Source organism: Balaenoptera borealis (genome assembly GCF_965194805.1).
Source record: "Balaenoptera borealis genome assembly, chromosome: 2".
Classification (NCBI taxonomy): domain Eukaryota; kingdom Metazoa; phylum Chordata; class Mammalia; order Artiodactyla; family Balaenopteridae; genus Balaenoptera; species Balaenoptera borealis.
In genome coordinates this window covers 125,442,615-125,466,961 of record NC_138867.1, presented here as the reverse complement: position 1 = coordinate 125,466,961, position 24,347 = coordinate 125,442,615, and the positions used below count along the sequence as shown (strand labels likewise).

General features: G+C 40.0%; 2 protein-coding genes and 1 long non-coding RNA gene across 13 annotated transcripts in view; 1 reads left to right on the top strand and 2 right to left on the bottom strand.

Moving 5' to 3' along the window:
• The window catches only part of PPP2R2B (protein phosphatase 2 regulatory subunit Bbeta), a 686,949-nt gene that overhangs the window by 23,393 nt on the left and 639,209 nt on the right, over nucleotides 1-24,347 (top strand). The gene's annotated exons all lie outside the window — the stretch shown is intronic.
• LOC309624596 overlaps nucleotides 1-24,347 on the bottom strand; it is a 467,785-nt gene that overhangs the window by 341,766 nt on the left and 101,672 nt on the right. The gene's annotated exons all lie outside the window — the stretch shown is intronic.
• The window catches only part of STK32A (serine/threonine kinase 32A), a 126,733-nt gene that overhangs the window by 33,605 nt on the left and 68,781 nt on the right, over nucleotides 1-24,347 (bottom strand). For all 10 annotated transcript variants that reach the window (XM_082382762.1, XM_082382761.1, XM_082382763.1 and 7 more), the window contains 2 exons: nucleotides 21,290-21,463; nucleotides 508-545 (listed from right to left, as the gene is read on the bottom strand). In XM_082382762.1, the coding sequence (XP_082238888.1) occupies nucleotides 508-545; nucleotides 21,290-21,463 (212 nt within the window). The remainder of the gene's footprint in view (nucleotides 1-507; nucleotides 546-21,289; nucleotides 21,464-24,347) is intronic.

Genomic DNA, 24,347 nt, shown 5'->3' with positions numbered 1-24,347 from the left:
ATTTTTATTAACTGAAAATCTTTGAACAGAAAACTTGATATCTCTTCTGTAAATGTGAAACCAATTTACCCTCAGAAGAAGGAAAGTCTGTCACGAATCTCTAGATAGATACTATTGCCTACCAAATGCTCTAAGCCTCTTCTGTCTTTATGAAAAAAAAAAAAAAAAAAAACAAGGGAGATGATTGCTATAGAGATATTAAAGCAAACTAGCACCAAAAAACTGGGATGGTTTTCTTGAAGAAATCAGTAGGAATGGAAGAAAATTGAAAAGAGAATGACTTTCTCCGTATGTAAATGCAAGGCTATTTAAGGGTGTACTACGTCACTGCAATAAATGATAAAGTTCCCCCATATGGTCCCTCCCACCATAAAATGGAGTTTGTACATGTACCTCAACTGAACCGAGTAAGACACTGTTTCCCTGTATAGTACTACTTTGCTGCGGATAACCAACTTGTTCTACATGCATGTTATGTGGTTGATTGCAAACAAATCATTTACTTACCATGTTCATCAAGCAAAATATTGTCAGGCTTCATATCCCTAGGGGAGTAAAAAGAAAGGAGAAAGTTGCTCATAATAAAACAAAGAAACAGAACTAAAGGATAAAGGTGAACTGCTCAAGAATGCTAGCTAGGAATGAATGTACTAGCCCTTCATTATTCACAATCTCATTCAATTCTCACAGTGAATTGAGATAGTTACCATTAATACCGCCAATTTCTAGGTCAGAACTGAGGCTTAAAGAGGTTAGGTAACTTAACCCAAGGTTACAGAGCTAATAAACAGAAAAACAGGGCTCTGAACCTGGGTCTCTCTCATTCAAAAGCTCAGACTCTTTTTTTTTAAAATATTTATTTATTTATTTGGTTGCACGGGGTCTTAGTTGCAGCAGGCGGGCTCCTTAGTTGTGGCATGTGAACTCTTAGTTGCGGCATGTGAACTCTTAGTTGTGGCATACATGTGGGATCTAGTTCCCTGACCAGGGATCGAACACGGGCACCCTGCATTGGGAGCGTGGAGTCCTATCCACTGTGCCACCAGGGAAGTCCCCAAAAGCTCAGACTCTTAATTTCTACAGCGTATTATATGCAAGTGTGTCAGTATTGCTCCATAGATCATACGGCATTTATTTATTTATTTAAATTTTATGTATAATTTTTATTTATTTTTATTTTTTAAATTTCATTGGAGTGTAGTTGATTTACAATGTTGTGTTAGTTTCAGGTGTACAGCAAAATGATTTATTTATACATATACATATATTCATTCTTTTTCAGATTATTTTCTCATATAGATTACCACAGAATATTGAGTAGAGTTCCCTGTGCTATATAGTAGGTCCTTGTTGGTTATCTATCTTGCATATAGTAGTGTGTGATCATACAGCATTTAAATTGTCATAAGGTAGTAGTACGGTAGTAGTACTAATCATAATTGTTGCCTGTGTAACTAGAGCTACAAAGATGAAGTAAACTTAAAGACTATAAAAAGAGAAACAAAATGATCTATAAGGTGATTATATTTTAAACTTGTGGAGATTAGAATCTTTTTAGGATGATGCTATAATGCCTCTAGTTGCTTGATAAGTATTACTCCTGGGGTTGTTAATTAAAGGATTTGGACCAGTTTTCTATGCATTGGTGGGATCCTTAAATCCATAGAAGGGAACATAATCCACCCTCTTCCAACGAAGGCAGTAGTTTGATGGTAAATACTTAGAGGTTGGATGGTAAATACTTAGAGGAATGGCCTGTAGAGTTTCAAAAGTCCTCAAGAAACAAATATTATTGTAATCAGTGTTCCTCAATGAGAGCACAGCTCTGTAGTTTGTAACAGCCCTCACTCTTCCACACTCCGGTTTTTACTGCCCTTCCCTGATGTACCATTAAAGCCCTTAAACCCAAATTCACAGAAGCCATTAGGGAAGAAATTCTGCAACAGGTTTGGGAACACATTTTCAGCCTAGTCAAGTGGCTTTTATGTCACTAGAATAAGGTGACTTTAGTCTGTGACAGACCAAGACTGTCAGAGTCCTCTTTTGAGGTAGCCTCTTACCTACACATAGAACCAAGTATATGCCCCACCCAACAGGCAGGTGCATGGGTACTTTCATGAGCTTTGAATATCTTCTCATTTAGTTTATTAGGTTCTTAAAATTAGTTCTAGATTCATAAGCGGTCATTTGTAGCTGTGGCAAATTTTTCTCTGGTTCAGGGTATAATTTGCTAAAAACATAGAGCACGAGGGGGTTTCAAATTACATGTTTCCCTGGCTAAACTCTCAATATTGCAGACTCCACCCTAACCGCTTTGATGGATTTCATTATTCCAAAAATTATCAAGTCTAAATTCACTCACATGGAGTAAAGGCCCTTTCATAATCTGGCTCCTGTGCCAGCCACTTGGAGTGCATGGAGTCCCCTAAAAGCTCCCTGCATCCCCTCACCTTCTGCCATTCCTTTGCCTGAATCAGAGCCCTGAACCACTGCACCCAGAAAATGCAGATTCATCCCTCACGTCTTAGCTCAGATGCCGCTTCCTACAGGAAGCCTTCCCTGATTTTCCAGTTCCGAGTCAATGGCCCCTCCTGTGTGCTCTGCATGGTATGCTTATCCCATCACAACATTTATCACACTTCTGTTCATTTTTTCTCCAACTGGATCATGAACTCCTTGATGGCGTGGATGGTTTCTTGATCTACATAAACCAGGATATACCAGAGCACTCCAGTGCACCATTGAACACTCTGCAGTTTAAAGCTCGAGGTAAACTAGCCATTAGGCTCTTGCCACCTCTTTCAGACCTGTACCAGTGAGCATCAGGTAGTGTCTGCCAGGCGAGGAGGAGGCTCTGAGGACCCCTGCCCGGAAGGGAGAGACTTGGGTGTGGCAAGATGAGCACAATGATTTCGTGGCCTGAATTTATGAGGGCTTGCTGGGAGAAATGAATTGCTGTGGGTTTGGCACTTTATGAGCTTTCTATTAAATCCCTAGGTGTAATTTTTTTAATTTGTTATAGCCACACTTCATTATATCCCCTACTTTCCCCAGAAACTTCCTTGCAGCTTAAAGAATAATACGGAGATCAGAGAGGTCATAGTTTAAGGTGATATGTCCTACTTCAATCTTATATTCATTTATTTATCAAACATTTATCTACTTTGATAAGTCACTGTGTTAGGATATGAGAAATAGAAAGATAGATGAGACATAGTTCCCTCAGGGATGGGGAGGGTAAGAAAGGTTCATAAGGAACCATGCCAAAGGGGTTTAAAGTGGGAAAGAGGCATGTTTATTACTAAATTCAGAGAAAGACTATGAGGAAAATCTAAGAAAAATATAAAAGAAAAAGTGGACTTTTAACAGAAAAATAAAGTATATAAGCATAGATTCTAAGTACATAGTTTCTCTAAAAAGTGATGAGGTAACCTCTAAGTCACTGCAGGGTGAATGGCAGTGTGATAAGATTGTTTACTCATGCAGTAGGAGAAAGGAAATGAAAATAAACCCAGGTGCTGTATTAAAATTCCTGCTAGAACAAGTTGAGATTTTCTAGTTCAGAATTTTAGCACCACTTCTTATCTTTTCTGTCTTCTCCAATAATCCTAAATGGTTTCCTTCATTTAAGGCAATGTCTAAGATGGTTTAACTGGGTAGTTACCAAACCTGGGTATATCTAGGATCACCTGGGGAGCTGAAAACAACATGCACCCCATCTGTTTCCTCACTCCCATTTCCTTAATCATTCCCTTGTCATCACGACAGCCTATCCACCGGGCAGCATGACCTTCTATCATATACCTTTTATCACCAGACCCGACCCAGGGATTTTAGACTAATAATATATAAAACTTCCTGCCTGATGTTTCCATCTGTATGTTTAGCAGCCATGATAAATATAAATATAATATGTCCTAAAGAGAACCTTTGATATCCATCACATCCCACACAAACACCAAAAAAACCCATGAAATTAATACTTGATCTAGTAATTCTACTTCTGGGTATATGCCCCAAAGAAGTGAAAGCAGGTGTTTGAACAGATATTTGTACACCCATGGCAGCACTATTCACAATAGCCAAGAGGTGGAAACCACCCGAGTATCCACTGATGGGTGTATAGATAAATGTGGTATATACATATGGAATATTATTCAGCTTTAAAAAAGAATAAAATTCTGATACAGTCTCTAACATGGATGAACCTTGAACACATTATGCTAAGTGAAATATGCCAGGCACAAAAGAGCAATTATTGTATGATTCTACTTATATGAGGTCCTTAGAATAGTCAAATTCACAGAGACAGAAAATAGGATAGAGGTTCCCAAGGGCTGGGGGGAAAGAAGGATTGATGATTTATCGTTTAATGTTTATAGAGTTTCAGTTTGGGATGACAAAAAAGTTCTGGAGATGGACGGTGGTGATGGTTGCACAACAGTATAAATGTACTTAATGTACTTTGTCACTTAAAAATGGTTAAAATGATAACTTTTATGTGATGTATATTTTACTACAGTGAAAAAATATTTATACATAGACACACATTAGAATTACCATCTCCAGTGCTACCACCATCATCATACTGAAGTCTGCAATAGTATAATACCTTGTTCTTTTTGCTTCTCCTCTTGTCACCTGACAATCCATTATCCACATAGCAGCCAGGGTGGTGTTTTTCATTACACACACCTTCCCGGCCTAATGACTCCCTACCCACATGGAATAAAATCCGAACCATTTACTCCTGGCCTTACATGACCTGTAGGTGCTCTAGTCCTGCGGAGCCCTGAGCTACATCTCACAGCATACTCTCTCTGCCACACACCATGCTCCAACTGCACTGTTCTTCTTGGTCTCCTTCACACATAGTCCCCTCTGCTGCAATCCTGTCCCCCTAGACCTTCAGGTGGCTTGTGTCTTCTTGTCATTCAGATCTTGGCTAAAATACCACACCCTCCAAGTTCTTTCTTGACCACCCAATCTAGAGTAGTAGCCCTCTCCATCCTCATCTCTTCACCTCCATCTTATTTTCAGCACAGCACTATCATTACCTATTTTCTTCTTTATTTGTTCATTATTTGTCTTCCCTCCAAGTTCTCAGAGCAAGGACATCTTTTCTGTACTGTTCAGTGCTGTAGCTCCTAGGCTCATCAAAGTGCCCAGAACAAAGTCAGTGTTTAAATAAATATTTGTCAGAAAAATGAATGAATCTAGTCCCTTGGCTTCTCAAACTTCTGGAATAATAAGCCATGTATTTCTTTTTCTCCTAAGAAGAGAAAAACAAAAACAAAAGAATAAGAACAACGACAACAAAACACCCTCCATATGCCAGATGCACTATATTTACTGTTGGCAACTAAAAAAACCCATCATTTGCCGAGCGGTAAAGTACAATTTTAGGAACACACACATTCTGTAGAAATCCTTCATTGCATCTTGATTTGATGAAAGAGTAAAGACAGGTCCTGCTGAATCAGCTGATTCCTACTGTGAGAACTATAAATAGCAGTGTGGAAATGCAAAGCTCCCTGTGGCAGGGTCTGAGGAGGAACTGATATATCTGCTGTTCTCACTTGAATGACTTTAACAAGACATTAGCAGAACTTAATAGGCTAATTACATCCCTTCACTGCCTACCCTGGAATCAAGTTGCTCACCCTGCAATCTGATACGGGGTATTGTGAGAAGAGGCAACAGGAAAATCAGTGTGTCCAGATCAAACTCAACTTCTTCAGTGTCCCAGGGCTTTCTGACAGGTCCACAGTTTGGATTTAATTCTTTGTTACATAATGCTCTCCTGGATTGGGTCCTCTCCAAGTTCTTGAGAGGGGGAAAATATTATACATATAATATTTAATTTATATATTTATATAATGTTATTTTATAATATCGTATTTATCATGCATATACTATATTAATTACAATGTTACATGAAGGCTGTTGGTCACATAAACAGACCCATGTTAAGAAAAGAGAGTGTTGGGGGTGTGAGAGTGTGATGGGAAATTGTAAGCAAAAACACGTAATTTCAAACAGGAGACAGAAGTGAAAAGCTGCCAGGATTGGATTAGTAAGGGCCAGGTATCATCCTCCAACTTTCTTACCAACTGGGTGCTGCTGCTTTTTTTTTTTTTTTTTAATTGTGACATAAATGACTTTTATATCAGTTTCAGGTGTGCAATATAATAATTCACTATTTGTGTATATTCTGAAATGATCACCACACTACATCTAGCTAGCATCCATTACCACACATAGTTAGGAATTTATTTTTCTTGTGATGAGAACTTTTAAGATCTACACTCTTAGCTACTTTCTGGCTACTTCTTTTTGTTGTTACTCAATCCCAGCCTTTCCCACAGTTTGTTCAAGGTAGTATTAGTTACAGAAGCCATTACAAGGAAATGAAGTAAAGAGACTGAAGGCTTTCAGGCTGTGTTGGTAAAGGGCCTCCATGTACAAGGGAAAAGATTGATTAGCAATGCCTGCCATTGCCATAGGAAGAGGTGTTTGGGGCTGGTCCATAATAGTGTTTTCAAACTGCTGTGCTTCCCATGAGTCAAGAGAGTGGTTATAGCTATTATTTATTGTCCATGCTGTGGCAGGCACATGGCAGGCGCTTGAGAGACAACATCTCTCCTATTCTTCATAACAGCTCCATAACGTAGATATTACGCCCATTTTTGCAAATGAAGAAGGGGGAGCTCAGAGATGGTTCAAGATTTTAAGTAACAGACAGAACTGGGATTACAACCTAAAACTGCAAGGTGCAATCTTAGTTTATATCTCAGACGTTCATATCTTACTTCCTCTCAGGAGAGAGAATGTCCTAACATACCCAGGGGTCTGGGGTGTGGCTGAAATTGGTCAGTAAGTTTAATTTTTTTCATAATTTCTATTGTATATTTGAAAATCATATAGACTTTGCACCCTACTCTATAATATATCCATATCTCTTTTAATATAAAAGTAAAATTCCACCTTTCTTACTCTGGATAAATCTGTTGTTCTAGGAAGGTGAATCCCCAACAGTACAATAGTACAGACATTCCAGTTTGAGAAGTATGGCCATATACCACCATCCCAGAAACTTGAGATTTTTAACCATTTTGTAGTCTCTGGAGGCAGGATGTTTAGATGACAAGGCTTCCTGCCTTACAGTTTAACATTAGTCAATGCTCGTTCATTACCATTGTTTTCTTTAATTTGGATTCACACAGCTAGAATCCTAGGTCACATTTATGCATTCTGCACCCAAGGAGACAGGGACACAGAGTAAATCACTCTGCCGCAGAGACCAGCCTGAACTCAGGGCTCCTGGGTCTTCCACTCAAACCCAGGAGGTTTTAGGTAAAGAAATGTACTAGTTAGAGGCAGGGAAAGAGTCTGCAAAGTAAGAGGAACCAGAAAGGAACAAGACCACTTGTGGTCTGTTACTGGTAACAGATAAAGTCTGTCACCTGGATGCTGGTGGGGGCACAGGAGCAGAACCTTAAGGGGCCCCTGCTGGGCCAGGAGTTAGCACTTTAGCTGCTGGATCAAGGGAGTTGGTGGGTGAGAGAGCAGAAAACAGGAGGAAGGGGGGGCAGGAAAGGGATTGGGTAACAGGCAGGCTCAGGCAGCAGCTCTATCAACTGATACAGTGAAATACAAGAATCTCAGTAGTTTTACAATGGGTATGTCTATACCAGTGTATGGACTAAACATGTGCCTTGTATATGCTATACTGTATTGTACCGTGGAGTGTGTTTGTGTGTGTGTGTGTGTAGAATACAGTTAGTAATCACAAATGTTTCTATCCCTTCCCAGGCATTACTAGGTTAATTTGGGAAGCAGTAGAACCTAGATGTTAAGAGTGGGGCTCTGGAGTTAGATGACCCAGTTTCAAATCTCAGCTGAGAACTTGCTAGTTCTGGGACCTTGGGCAAGTTATAACCTTGTATAATGTACATTGTGATTGCCCTCCTAACATGCATTCTTCATTCTCTTAATCATTTCAGTTCTCCTTTGGGTATTTAACCTCTCTGCCACACACACACAAACACACACACACACACACACACACATATACACACATGCTGTAGTCCCTTTGTTTGGGGGAGTCTATCCCACGCTTGACTTTAGGAGACGGTTCTGTGACTAAGGCCTAAGCTAGTGAGAGTTAAGCCACTCCATAGTCCTGGTTATTGGTTCTGGGATGGGCTGTAATGCTATTTAAGCCATTAAGTAGGAAGAAGAGTTAAGCTATGGGCTTCTGAAGAAGAAGTTTCCTTGCTGTCCTGGGGAAAGCTTCCAGAAGGTGTGTGATTCATTGGATTTAAAGGAGTTAGCATAGAGTCCTAGGCTGAGGTGTTGGATCAAGATAGCCTACAAGTCTGGCATACATCTAGACTTGCAAGTACCATAGAATAATAAATCCCCTTTATTGTTTAGTCTCATGTGAGTTAGTTTTCTATTGAGACTAGAAACATGTTTGGTAATATGTTGCTGAGACTCGGCCCCCTGAATCTATAAATCGAGGACAGTAATAGTATCTGCTTTATAGAGCTGTTGTGAAGATTTAGTGAGATGGTGCATGTAAAACTTTTAGTTTAGTATCTGGCACATAGTAATTGTTCAACTGACTTTCAGAAAACATTGAACAAGTAATTAGGAAGTGTCAGTGTAGGAAGGGCCAGATGGCAAGAAACTGGTGTCAAACTGATAACGATAAATGATGAATAGTTGTTTTCAACTATCATGGAACCATTGTGATGTACTCATGATGATAGATCTCATTTAATGCAACAAGTGAGATAAGGATAAGCCCTTTAAATACTTTATTCCCTATTATCCTCTAACAACCTTATGAAGTAGGTGTAATTATTACCCTTATTTCATAGATGGGACCACTGAGGCACACAGAGGGCTAATTCCAGGAACTACTGCATTGTCATCCACTGTTATGAGAAGAGGTAGGATTCCAGTTCATGTTTACCTGACACCAGGAGTGATATTCAAAATACTTTACAAGGAACAAACACTAATCACAACAGGGAACTGATCATTAGGAATCCTGGAGGCCAGAGATAAATTACCAGTAAGACTACGAGTGGGTGACAACTAATAGAAGCCCTGTCCGACTTGACACCTTACTTAGTTCAGCTCCAATGGGCAGCAGGGGAACCATGAGGCTGATTGTGAGTCAACAGAAGGAAGAACTTTCTAATAATTCAGCATGTCTAAAAATGAAATCATCTACCTTACGTGGTAATGAGTATCTCACCTCTGAAGTGTTTAAAAGCTAGGAAGACAGTTCCTTGTTGGAGAGGTTGTGGAAGAAATTCTGCCTTTGGATGCAGGTAGGACTTGATCTCTAAGTTAACCTTCACTCTAACATCCCAAGGTTCTGTAATAGCCCATAGTTGTTTTCCAACTGGCAGGAAAATAGTATGGCTTCCCTTTATTAGCCACCCCTGATTTTCTGAGCACTGTAATAAGGGCTTGTCATATTTTTGCTGCTTTAATATATATGACATTATTAAATCTACTTCACAAATTAGAGACATAGATCTCAGGGCTTATTAATTTTCCTAAAGTCATACAGCTAATAAGTGGACGAAACCCCAAACTGAGCCCTGATCTGACTAGTCCAAAGCCCCTTACCCTGTCTACTATGCCATACTCTGCCTTCAAACGAGAATATTGTGTTTTCTTAATGGTTGTATTATAAGATAAATGTGTAATTTTGGTGATGATGTATTCTAGAGTATGAGAAGGAACAGTATGTTTTCCCCATAGTTTAGTGCAAGGAAGGTAATGGAAGCAAATGGATATAGTGTATCAATATTAATCAATAGCTATAAATTTACTGAACACTTTCTATGTTAGGTGTTGTGCATACGTTAGAATTTATCTCCACCACAGCCCTGTAAATTATATATAGGTTTCTTCATTTTACTGATATAGCAAATGAGGGTCAGAGATGCGAAGTAACTTGCCCACGGTTGCCTCTCTTGTAAGTGGAAGAGCCATCATATAATTCTAATGCCATCAGTCACTGCTTATGATGGACACCTTGCAAATAGCCTTGCTATGGGCATATGAATATCATGGTGGACAACTACATGATTTGAGCGTATAAAATATCTTCATATTATTCTGTTTACAAAGGATATAACTATATGTATATATTTGTATATTCCTATACATATAGTGATAATTCTATAAAAGATTATCAGTATATATTTAATGCTCAACCAAATAAGACTAGAAATAAATAAAACACATTAGATTACCACTGGGTTTTTATTTTCTGCAATACTTTTCTATATTCCCCCACAAATTTCTAAAATAAACATGCCACCTTTATCGATTTGAACCAAAGTATTACATAAAAATCTTCTTATTATAAGATATTACATAATATCTTCTCATTACTTTTATCAATGAAGACACTATTTTTTTTTTAAGTACCAGCCTAATAGCTAGAACACATGATTTCGTATCTTAGCCTTGTCTCTGATTTGCCTTGTGACCTGGGGCATATCACTTGCTTCTCTGGGCCACAGTTTAGCATCTGTACCGGGATTGACAAACTATGGCCCATGGGCCAAATATAGCACATCATCTGTTTTTGTATGGCTATGAGCTAAGAAGGGATTCTACATTTCTAAATAGTTGAAAAATAAAAAAAGAATACTATCTTATGACACATAAAAAAATCATGTGAAATTCAGATTTCAGTGTCTGTAATAAGGTTTTATTGCAACACAATCATGTTCATTTGCTTACATATTATCTGGATGCCTTCACTCTACAATGGCAAAGTCAATGAGTTGTGACAGACCCTATGGCCTACAAAGTCTAAAACATTTGCTATCTAGCCTTTTACAGAAAAAGTACGCCAATCCCTTACCCACAGAGGGAGCAAGTTGAACTAATAATCTCCAGGCTCTTTCTTGCCCTGTGTCTAGAATAGCTAATGGATCCCATTCTCTATGATTTCCATCCTTATTTTCCTACCACCCACTGTGAATGTTCTATCCTTATCTCCAAACTGATTACAAATTCAAATATGTCCCCTTTCCTGACTGGTTCTGTATTTTCATTAAAGCACAAGTAAGAAATAAGGTTGAACTAGAGCCTTTGTTAGAGCATGGTAAGACAACCTGGCTTCGGCTCACCTCTCCTGTGGCTACTTGAACCACTCTCCCCCTTTCTCACATGTTCCAACCACAGGGGCCTCTGCTCTGCTCCAGGACACCTAACAAACTTCCACCTTAGAGCTGCTTGTCCTGCAAGGCTTGGCTCAAATGCCACCTACTGGCGAGGCTTCTTCAAGCGCGATGACCCTCACCCCCAACTCTGTACTCTTTTTCTTAGATCCTTGTTTATTTCCCATAAAGCACTCAACAGAATCTGTAACTAACATGGTTATTTATGTATTTGTTCATTATTTATGTTTCTGTATTATATTCATTGCCCATCTCCTCAACCAAACTGTAAGCTCTAAAGGGACAGAAATCATGTTTTTATTCTTCAAAAACTCTTCATACTAAGTGAAGTAAGCCAGACAGAGAAAGTCAAATATCATATGATATCGCTTATATGTGGAATCTAAATAAATGATACACATGAACTTATTTACAAAACAGAAATAGAGTCACAGATGTAGAAAACAAACTTATGATTACCAAAGGGGAGGCGGGGAGGGATAAATTAGGAGTTTAGGATTAACATACACACACTACTATATATAAAATAGATAACCAAGAAGGACCTACTGTATATCATAGGGAACTTTACTCAGTATTTTGTAATAACCTACAATGGAAAAGAATCTGAAAAAGAATAGATTTATATATATATACACACACACACACATATACACATATATATGTATATATATAAACTGAATCACTTTGCTGTATACCTGAAATTAACACAACATTGTAAATCAACTATACTTCAATAAAAAATTTTAAAAATATACATGTGAATAAACACAGTTGTTGATGAATCAAAAAAAAAACCTCCAGGGCTTCCCTGGTGGCGCAGTGGTTGAGAATCTGCCTGCCAATGCAGGGGACACGGGTTTGCGCCCTGGTCTGGGAGGATCCCACATGCTGCGGAGCAACTAAGCCCATGAGCCACAACTACTGAGCCTGCGTGTCTGGAGCCTGTGCTCCGCAACAAGAGAGGCCACGACGGTGAGAGGCCTGCGCACCGCGATGAAGAGTGGCCCCCGCTCGCCGCAACTAGAGAAAGCCCTCGCACAGAAACGAAGACCCAACACAGCCAAAAAAAAAAAAAAGCCCTCCATTCAAGAGCTGTGTGCCTGGCACATAAATAAGTCATCAATATTACCTGTTAAATGACTAAACCTGAAAGAATGAAGCTTCAGCTTTGTACTAAAATGTAGGCTAGGCAAAGTAAAATTTAATTTGGACTAAGTTACAGGTTGCATATTAACGAAACTCTCGACCTTATAGAAACTATTAAAAGCTCAGCACCAGGCGAGTTAAATGTTAACCTGTAAACGAGCAGCTCTTTGCCTTGTTCACGTGGGTTTTCACAAATGGGTGCCCTCGTGTGAGAAGCACAGTTTCAAAGCTCCTTTCGGAACTGCCTGACGCACAATACAAAGCAGGCAGAGTCTCCCGTTTTCACAATGTGTAATTCATGCTCATTCATTATTCGGTAGCTTGGGAGCAGGTGCTGAATAGAACGCACCAACCTAATACCCTCATTACCGCACTGCCGTTTTGTTTTTGAGGCTCAAGTGGCCCTTCTGCCATGGGAGTTAGGAAGAGAAAACATTCGCAAGGGCTGGTGAGCTCCTGAAGAGAAGATTTACCAAAACAACAAGCAAGGGCATTTTCTCAACCATTCCACAGAAAATGGCAGTCGGAAGCCAAAACCTATTATCCCACTGCAATAAACAGAAAATATTATCAATACACTGGGAGGAAGAAAGGCAGCATCACGTGAAGCACGAACAATACAAGTAATCGGATCATCTATAAGTATTTTTAGACTTTTAATTTTATCATCCTGGACATGCTGCTTTGGTAAATTGGAAAAGATTTCACTTCCCTTAGAGATATGTAAGTGCAAAACAAAACTCCTTGGACTAGAGAAACGTTATGAAAAAGCCAGAGATATCTGAAATATCTCACCAAATCTGAAATATGAAAGTAAGCAGAGACAGTCTCTGGGCAACATAAAATAGCTTACCATATACTAAAGCTAATGGATTTGACTTAGTGAACTCTCTCTCGGGTTACTGTAATTTTATAAACAATTCTAACAAGTTTTGTTCTGGTCTTCCATCCCATAATATATTTGAAGCAGCATATCAGGAGTGAAGTAGAAGCTGCTCTGAGTAGTACGTGCTAGAGAAGCAAAGATTGAAATTTCAGCACCTAAAAAAACTATGAAAACATACTGTATTCATCTGCTAGGGCTGCTGTAACAAAGTACCTCAAACTAGGTGGCTTAAAAAAAACAGAAATATACTGTTTCATGGTTCTGGAGGCTAAAAGTCTAAAATCAAGGTGTCATCAAGGCCCTCCTCCTTCTGAAACCTGTAGGTGAGGGGTCTTCCTTGCTTCTTCCTAGCTTGTGTTGGTTTGCTGGCAAACTTTAGCCTTGCTCGGCTTATAGACACATCACTCCAATCCTTCATCTTCACACGGAGTTCTCCCTGTGTCTCTTCACATCATCTTCCTTCTGTTTATATCTATCTCTATGTCCACATTCCCTCTTTTGATAAGAATCCCCGTTACATTGGATTAGGACCCACCCTCATGAACTCATTTTTACTTGATGACCTCTGTAAAGACCCTATTTCCTAATAAGGTCACATTCTGAGTTACTGGGGATTAGGACTTCAACATACCTTTTGGTGGGGGGGGGGGGACACAAAATTTAACCCATAACACATACCAACTAAAAATGTGTATCTAAACTAATGTTTGTTGCTATTGGGTAAATAGCACTAAATAGCTCACCTGATCTTGAAGAAGTCTATTATGTTCATAAGAATGAAACTAAGAGAGCCTATATTAACAGCAGGATCTTTGAATCAGTTCATCCTACTTTTGAATGTGGCCTTAGTATACCAACTGTATGGTACTGGGCAAGTCACTTAACCCTGTCATAGTATTGCTGACTATCAGACTAGGCAGTGTGTGCAAAACGCTTGTTAGCGCAGTGACTAGTTCTTGGTATATGCACAATGAATGACAGCTCTTCTTAAGCCATGAAGAAAATGAGATAGGTACTTGTAGTACAATTTAAATGCTGAGCCGAGGGGAGTAAACACCTCCAGGAATTAGAAAAGCATCTCTCCAGATGACTCATTTCCACAGGCTTCAGAAACCTGGGGTGTCACTGTGTTGACAAGTTCATTCATCAGAAGCTCACCTGTCACTCAACGATCATTGACTAAAATGATTAGCTGCAGAAAGATCTTATTTTTTCCCTATGAATGATCATCCCAAGAAAATAAAATGTGATTTCCAAGATGCTGCAGTGTGTATGAGTCAGACAAAAAGACGAAATCGCAGCCTTGAAGATCTCTGCCTGGAACAAACTGAAGACCTTCGTTAAAACAAAGAATTTTGGCTCACAACTGAACTGCAAAAAGGTCTTGATTATTAAATGTGTTAAAGGCTGATTATCCCACCTCACTGTCACCTGCTCTTTGGACAGTTCATTTCGGTCATGGGGCTTTGCTGGGGAGAAATGGGTGCGTGGTAGAGAGCAGAAAGTCAAAGAGGTTATACTTTGAAGAGCGTCATCCTATCAGGGCTGAGGGGAAATCACCCTAGACTCTTAGGTACGAAAGAACCATTCCTGTTCATTTGGCCAAACCACCTCATTGCTTCCTTGACAGGGATGTTCAGGGTTATGTTTACGGTCATAGAGGATATTGATGTCAGAGTCAGGCATAGGAAAACTTGTTTAGAGGAAGTATGGTGGACAGACTTTATGGTGCCCCCCATGTTCCCCACCTCCTGCTGTTCATGTCTTGTATCATCCTCAGCCCTTGAGTGTGGGCTGATTGTATGATTTGCTTCTAACCGACATTATACAGCAAGGGTGATGGGAGGTCGCTCTTCTGATTGTGTTACATAATTTTATTCAATGATATATACCCTGTCTTGCTAGCAGACTCACTCTGGAGTCTTAACCTCCTCACTGAGTTTGAGGAAACAAACAGGGTCCTATAGCCATGAGGCAATGAATTCTGCCAACATCCCTACTGAACTTGGAAGTGGGCCCTTGCCCAGTCCAGCCTCCAGAAGAGAACCCAGTTCTGGCCAACACCTTGATTACAGCGTTTCCGAGAACCCAGCTAAGATGTGCCCAGACTCCTGGCCCAAAGAAACTGTGAGATAATCAATGTGTGTTATTTTAAGTCACTACATCTGTGGTGGTTTCGTTACACGGCATAAAAACTAACACAGCATGGAGCCCCACACACTGTAGACACACAGTGGGAATAAATTAAAAAGATGCTGAAGACAACTTTATCCACAGCAACCTTTACCTTCCACGTCCACCCAAGGAGCACGTGTATATTCTGTCCTCATTCATTTGTTCAGTCACTGATGTATTTAGCAACCGCTCTGGATTAGACTAGAGATGAGATTAGAGATTAGAACAGGAGTGAGGAATAGGGCCTCAGTTTAGGAGGGAGAGACCACTTCTTATAAAGAATATTGTGAGCCAGGGGCTACCACTAGAAATAGGATCAAGACCACTGTGAAGATGCACTGAGAGTGAGTGACGTGTATGGGTGGCTCAGGATACACACATCACTGCTTATTTCCTTAGTAGTAAATGCCACAGAATTTAAACACCTTTCTGGTATCAGTGTTGAATTGTTTACTTGACTCCCTTTCACGCTATATTATCAACTCTGGATGACAGGGAAGTTGTCCGTCCTTTCGGCATTGAAGGTCAGCACCGAGAACGTTGTCTGGCAAACAGATACTCAAGAAACAGTTCTTGAATGAATATTTATGAGAGAAGCATATCCCTAAGTTTTTTTCTTCACCATCCAAATGCTGATTTCTAGAAGAATGATATAAACACCTGGCAAGCAGCTACTTCAGTCCAAGAGGGGATGTGCGAAAACTAATTCCTTTATGTATTTTTTGGAGGCTCCGAGATGCACTGGGTGTCAGTTAATGGTTTCTATGATTATAGCAGAGAAGACAAAGGCGATGAATAAAAATAGCATCCTATTCTTTTTTTGACAATCATGAATTTTCTTTTATTCCTACTTCAGCGTATCTGTAATCAGTTGGAGATGAACTTTTGCAGCTCATGCTGTTGCACCGCCATCATTGATACCAATGGCCTAATTAGATTTTTATCTTATTCCTGTAGGAATTTAGAAAGCAGTCAGTTATAACTTCATTAGAGTGAGAGAAATCTTAGAAAGACGGAAAAACAAACATCCACTCAAATGGTATTTTGACCCAAGATGACTTACTATTTAACTGTCCCAAACAATTCATCTCATTAGATTAAATCTGTAATTGAGTCTTTAACATCTGACAAGGGAAGGAATACAAATTTGTCATTAGACTGTAATAATTACTTTCTATCACTTTATTCACTGGAGAGACTGTGGCAATCAACAAATCAGAGTACTATCCCATAGGAAGGATTGTAATGAGTTTAATTTTCCTTATTTTTAAAAATAAAAGCAAATAATCACGGTATCCATATCTTAAGATCTTCATTCACCGATGTAAATAAAGCGGAATATTGAACAAGGAAATGGGCATAATTTGGAAACTAGAGCTGATTTTCAAGCTGTACTCATAGAAAAATGTTTGACTTCCTGACCAATAAGAAATATGTCTAATTGCACAATTCGAAATTAATGATTACTGTGCAATCCTGTGTCTTTCACAACTATAGAGAAAACAGATTCTAAAAGTGAAAAAAATTAGCTAAATATTCTACATATTTAGGAAACTCCAAAAAGTCAAGTCTGTGGATTAAAAAAAATCCACAAACAAAATAAAACAAAACCCCATTTATGTCTCATTTGGAATTTAGGCAGAAATAGCATTTATGGTATTTAAAAAAAATAACTAAGCTGGCCATTGCTGGCAGGAAAAACAATGCAAACAAAAAAAACTAAAGACAGAGCCTATTCTGTGTTACCACAGGGAGACAAACAAACACTTTCATTCAGAATACAGTTCCCCTTACACAGACTAAACTCTCCTTCCTGCTTTTAAGCCCTCTGAGCTCAGACGAAACTTGTTTTGTTACCCCAAAGCATCTTCCCTACTGGAGCACTTCAGTCTTTCTCATCCAATTTAGCTTCTAGTTTTAGGCTCTTCTGTTGTCTGTTGGCTCCATTTGCGTCCTCTTCACTTGTGCAGCCAGACAGCGGGTACCTGAAGGCAGGTGGCCGTGCCCCACCCTGTACCACACCCTCCTCAGGGCAACAACAGTGCTAAACATCAGTAGGTGTGGAGAGTGGCTAAGAGCTCTGCATTTCCTTCAAGTGTAGGTGGCCTCACCTACACATTAGCCAAGTTATTTTCTGAACCGGAGTTTCATCAGCTGTAAAATGAGGACGATCACACCATCAACCTCTTGGAGTTGTGGGCGGACTGAATGAAATAATTCACAAGTGCTTAAGCAGAGCATCTGGTACCCAGGAAGCCCTCAGTCGGGGCAGCCTATTACCTCTCCTGGTCCACACATATTCGCTGACCACCACAGATTATTTGGAACCTTCTACCCTGTCCAGAGACAAAATGTTGTTTTGAAACTAGGAAGTCACATATTTTATATCTGCACTTGTATGCAGATGATCTTTCCTTGCCTGGGAAATCTACCGTATTTTGTCCTTTTTTTTTTATTCACATTTTAATACCTTGGAACTCAGGCTGGGTCTTACAATCCAATCCTCTAAGTAGCTGCAAGATGTTTTGTTATCATAGATTCCATCAAATACAGCATGAATTCTTCAGCTTCTTTTGAAGAAAGAGATTTAGAAAGAGAATTACAGTACTCAGAAGCCTCTATCTCTTCTTCTATGTTGCTCTTCACGCTTTTAACTCTGCCCCAGGAGCCCTGAAGCTGGCTTCAGAGTGCTGCCACTATTATCCCCTAAATGCCGTAGACAAAGGGACACTGCTTACTTCACCATGTACATGTCTTTTAAGCCATTTGATACCACTTCAAATGGAAATCACTTCACATTGATATCTAGTAGTCTGAAGGCAGAAAGTCCTGGTTATTAGAGCTCTTTCACAATTAAAATGCCTATTTGGTCATGACTGTCTTGAAAAGTCCTAATGAGGTTGATATATGTTCTGATTTTTCCAAAACACTTAGGAGTTTTGCCTGTTGTCCCAGCATAATTATTAACACAACTCCTTTCATTCTCAGGAGTACCCTGGTTTGGATGATAAATTATATGATTACCCAATGTGAAGACCAAGATAGGTCTGAAATTTATGGCTTTCATGCCTTCTAGTTTAATTTCGTCTTTGACTAAAAGCCCAGCTTTACAGATAACAGTCTGTCATCCGTGTGGTTCAGGCAGTGTTCATTCCTTCAGATTTTTGTCACACACTGGTTACACAGTGAGAAGCACAACACACATGGCCCCAACTCATGGAGTTTACAGTTTAGCACAGCAGACAGACATTAGGTAATTACGTACCCCAAACATCACAACTCCTCAGGAGAGGTACAAAATGCTACGACTGCCTATAAAATATAACGCATGGGGAGGCAAGGTAGGACATATGGGCAGTAGAAATCCATCTGGATTGTTTTTTGGGTTTTTTTTAACATCTTTATTGGAGTATAATTGCTTTACAATGGTGTGTTAGTTTCTGCTGTATAACAAAGTGAATCAGCTATACGATATATATATCCCCATATCTCCATTCTCTTGCATCTCCCTCCCACCCTCTCTATCCCACCACTCTAGGTGGTCACAAAGCACCGAGCTGATCTCCCTGTGCTATGCAGCTGCTTCCCACTAGCTATCTATTTTACATTTGGTAGTGTATATATGTCCATGCCACTCTCTCACTTCGTCCCAGCTTCCCCTTCCCCCTCCCTGTGTCCTCAAGTCCATTCTCTACGTCTGCGTCTTTATTCCTGTCCTAGGATGCTATCTCATTTTAACCCAGCATTCATAATGTCATGGTGTTTGCCTTCCATTCATCTGCCATGAGGAGGAGACATTTCAGTACAAAGAGGCCCTCTGAAGACGGGCACTAAGTAGTAATTGTGAGTGTGTAAAGGGCAAGGAGCAGAAACTTAGTCCTTGGTTTCTTATTCAAGTGGCAAAACCATGATAGGAGCAAAAGAGAGTGAGGGAGACAAGGACAGAAAACAATGCTATTTGGTATGGTTGTGTTCCTTGGGGGTGAAAATTGTATCAAGTTTTCTGCTTCGTTTTTCTCCTGTATTCTTCTTGGAACACGGTTCTAAGCACATGGCAAAAATGCTCAGAGCATCTTGACTTGTGATGACTGAGAAAATGAAGCTCAGAGAAAGAAGGCACAGAACTCAGATTCAAACAGAGAAGGGAGAAAGTTACAAGGTGGCCCCTGGTGATGTTGGCTTTTCAGTCCCTGGCTTCTGCCTGAGATCTGCAATGTCAACACCCCAAACAGACTGTGGGTTGGCAATTTGGGGGAGGATGAGTGAGCATGAAGACCCTGAGAGGGACTCTATAGCCTATAAATATGGAAAGTTTCTCCTCGGAAAGAACTAGGCGAGGGGGTAGCAGAAAGCCAGTATGGGAGAAAGATCGTTTGTCAACAGGATTCCCAGTTATTGACAAAAACACCAGGTGTGTAAATTTACTTCCAAGATCATACATGATTAACTGGTCTGCTTTCCATTTATCCATTGCCTGAAGAGCAACTGAAGAGTTTCCAATACAAATGGGCCCTTCCAAAGATAGAAAATTAAACAATAATTATGTAAGTGCCAAGGCCAAAAAGAAAAAGAAAAAAAAAAAAAAGGATTGGTCCACAGTGCCTGCACGGAAAATCTATAAATTATGATGCTACATCTTTAACCACAGGCCCTGTACTAGCCCTGATAAATTCTAGATAAATGTCAACTAGTGGTGGGCAAAAATTTTATCTAGACAAATTTTCAGTAAATGAGACAAAATTAAACTTAAAAACTCAGTAGATTCTTCAAGGATTAGAGATGACAGTGACAGAGTCACATGTTGGTTTTTCATTTAACAATGTATAATTAATTAATGTATATATTTCATATGTGTAATTAATGCAAGGTAGTATAGTAGACAGAGCTCTGACTTTAGGATCAGAGAGATATAGGTTTGAATCCCGGCAATGCCAATTGTCAGGGTCTCTCCTTGGCACATCTTTGAGCCACACTTTTCTCATCTGTATAATGGGAATACTGTAATGAAATGTGGAGTCCTCTTTGAGTTTTGAGAATTTAACAGGATAATATATGAAAGTACCTAGCAGTATCTGGCATATAGAAAGCCAGGTAAATAGTAGCTGCTTTGATGGTGATTAGGTTCAAACTTCTTATAAGTAACCTAGATGATACTGTAATGCCTCCACGTCACAAAATCTCATATTTAATACTGGTCTAACTATACCTGCTCAGCTCACTTATCACTTATTACAGAGATCAAGTGAGATATTATATAGGAAATTGCCATAAAAACTACGAACTCCTATATAAACATAAAGTATTATCCTTTTCTCTCTGTTGTCTGTTTGGATTTATAGCTACTTGTGTTCTTTGTTTGTCCTTAACACAAATGCCCCAAGTGAAGGAGATACATTGCTTTTGCTGACTTCTGTCTGCAGCATGCCCTCACAATAGGGTAGATGACAGGCAGATGTCAGGACTCAAATTTTCTCCCCAAAGAATTTTCTTTCTACCCATTCTATTTCTTTCCCTTCATGCACTTCCTCCATTTCTCTTTCGATTAATTCATTTAATATTTATTAAGTTCCTATATGTCACCTTTTCTTCTCTTTGTCTAGGCTTAGTTATAAGCAGCACCAACACTCACTAATTCTGGTCTTGTTGTTTACTAACTGTGACCTTGGGCAGACTAAGCTCAATGTGCTCAGTTTTGTTTTGTTTTTTTTTTTAATCTGACAAGTGGGGACAATACACCTACCTCCAGGGATGTTGTAAGAATTAGATGTCACGTTCAACAAGGACCCGCTGAATGCTTCAGGTTGTGCATTCCCTCCTGTGCATTCAGACCAAGGCTGTCCCCTTGGACTTGACTGACCTGTGAATGATGCACTGGCTCCGCAGGTAGTCCAAGGCCATGGCCAGCTCACAGATGAAGAGCTTCACAGTGTCTTCCTGGAAGCGGACATTCTGCTGCAGGTGATAACGCAGGTCCCCGCCCAGCAGGAGGTCCACCACCATGAACATGTCTTCCTCATCTTGGAAGGAGTACCTGGAGGGGAATTAGAAATGCAAGTGGGTTAAATACATTTACACACTAAAGAGGCCCAGAGGCAAAGGACACCTTACAGATCAGAGCAGAACTTTCCTAAGCTAAGGGTTCAGGCTTTGGGAGTACTGGTCTATTACTCACTCCAGGCCCTCAGTTTCCACATGTGTAAAATGGGAATGATAAGAAGGTCTTCCACATTTGATCATAGTAAAGACTAAATATGATGAGTATACTATTTAATGTCATTCCTGGCATATAGTAAGAACCCATTAACTGGAGGTCTACAAAGCTGTAAAGCCCAGGAAATAAAGAACACCCCATTTATTCACCTATTATTAACGATCATATCCTGAACACACTGTTGCAGGAGGTCCATAAAATATGAGTTACAAGCCCTCCTTGAAGCACCTCATGCTTATTTTTCCACACTAACAACTTCATTGCCCAGCAACATTATAACAAATCATGAACCACATTAAATGATAAGAAAAAGATATAAAAAGGGCAATAAAGAAGTAAGTGCACAGTACAGGGCAGTAATTCACTCAGTCTTTGGGATAAGGAGGGAAGGGAAATCTTCTCAGCAGAGGAGAAAACTGAGTTAAATTTTGAAGGATGGTGACAATAATAATAACTACAAAATACAGCCAATATCTCTGGGGCAGACTCTAAAGCACTCCACAGATGTGGTGTCATTAACCCCACAATGCTGCTCTTATGCCCCCATTTTACAAATGAGGAAATCAAGGCCCAGTGAAGCTTAAGTAATTTGCACGAGGTAAAACACCCAATAAATGGTAGAGGTGACGGGGTCTCCAGGTCCAAAAGTAAGATTTGAGAGAGGAAAACAGCACGAATTAAGCACAGACATGGGAAAGAACACAGTGTGAGGGGGGAAAGGAAAATAGTTTGGGTTTGTTGGAACGACAGGTGTTATGGGGAAGCTTGAGCCTGGAGAGAAAGATAGAGGGCAGATCCCATGACAGGAGCTTGTTCACGAGTCTGTACATGTTGGAAAGACGGTGAAGAGGTTTAAGCAGGACGTATGATCAGACGGGGACTTCACACTTGAAGGAGCATGGGCTGGAGGGACGGGAAGAGGAAAGGAGACACAGGCCAGCAGAATTGGCCTCTGCTGTTTGCAAAGAGTCTTCCGTAAAAATGCATTCCAACTGCCATGACTTGTTTTGTTTTCCTCAAAGCACAGACATGATTTCTAGTCACAAAAAGCTCTCTGTATCAGCACTATTTTGACATCTTTCTTTTGACATCATGTCAGTGAGATCGTATTTTAAAGTTTTATTTGAATCACAGAATTAAGAGTCTGCAAAGCAGTGCCCAGGATGCAAACGAATTCCTAGTGACAAATTCTTTGCTTAGGAAACAAACATAGAATATCAATGATGGGAGAACTGTACTGAGTACATTATCTTCTTTAGAGTGGTCATTGTGCTAGAGGAGGAGAGGACTTGCGAACAAAAGAAAAAAGAGAAATTCAATGAAGCATTAATCTGAGGCAGTAACATTCTAATGAAGACTAGGTCCTCGGTGTTTACTTGTTCAGTAAATAAAATGCTGTTTACCACTGAGGACTGATTCACACAGAAGATGTCAGAAATTAAGCCCTTAGGGGGAATTTAGACAGAAACACGAGAAGCGCTTGTAAAAACGTGGGCAGTGCATCCTCGGTATTGTCTTTTAGGAAGTGTTATTCTTCACCTCCTTGCAAGGACTGGCTGGGCATCTCTGCCATAGGTTTAATGGGCACCAGGATAGGTGCCTGGACCTGGGCTATTTGGTTCAGAATCCTCCCAGTTGCACCACTACGCGTTATATCCATTGTGTTTTACAGGTCTTTCAGGAAGTAATAATGTGCTAGTTATATGTAAACCTGCCCGGGATCTATTGCACTTAGGCTGCCCTTAGCTAATATAACAGACGATGATGGCTCATGGGATGTGAGCAGTGTCTTGTCGGGATAGCTGGCAAATGAGGTGGTTGAGAGCTGGGTACCAAAAGAAGGGAGAAGAGGATGCTAACATGAACGTAACTCGATGCCAATGGATACAAGCCAGGCAGACTGGGTTCACATAGAGAGCAGTGATTGGCTGCATTCAGCTCCCCACTGGAGGCAGGCGGAGGTCCCAAACCCAGTGACAGAGAAGAGGACTCCTCTCCCATTACTCTATTTAACTCGAAGTGGGGGACAAGGGTATTATTAAATTCACCCTAAGTGAACGAACGTTTTTATTGCGACTTGGGCTCAGCGATTTTTATTCAAAGAACAAACTGATAAAGGTGCCAGTTGTGTCAAGTTAATGACAAGGTCCGGCCATGCGGGGGATTATTAGTCAGAGAAGAAGCAGCCCAGGCAAGAGGCAACACGCTTCCCTTGCCCAGTATGATTTTAAATTTATTTACTCATGGAGCCAGTTGGCTGTTAAAAATCCTTTTTCCCCCTCAGCACATCAGACCTGAAGCCCTCTATCACAGATCCTAGACTCTCAGAGGGAGAGAAGATAAGATTTTAATTTCCAGAACTATATCCAGTAAAATATGTGGGCACAACACAGTTTGGTAATAACTAGGATATGAAGGTTCATATCATAACCTGATTTTTTTAAAACCTAAAAGTGAAAGAGCTTCCCTATACCTTGGCCATTTATCCCACAGACTCAATGATGCATTTCCATTACTTTTTAAAAATGCTATATCATGGCTTATTTGTTAGTTGACAGCTCCAAAATTAATAAATCTGGTCCCACTGCATGTGAAATGCATTGTAAAGTCTGCTCAGTAAGAGTGGAGATAAGTAACAAAGGACCACCACCCTACTCCACCCTACTCCATCATATTGCCATAGACTATACACAGCTCTCTCTGT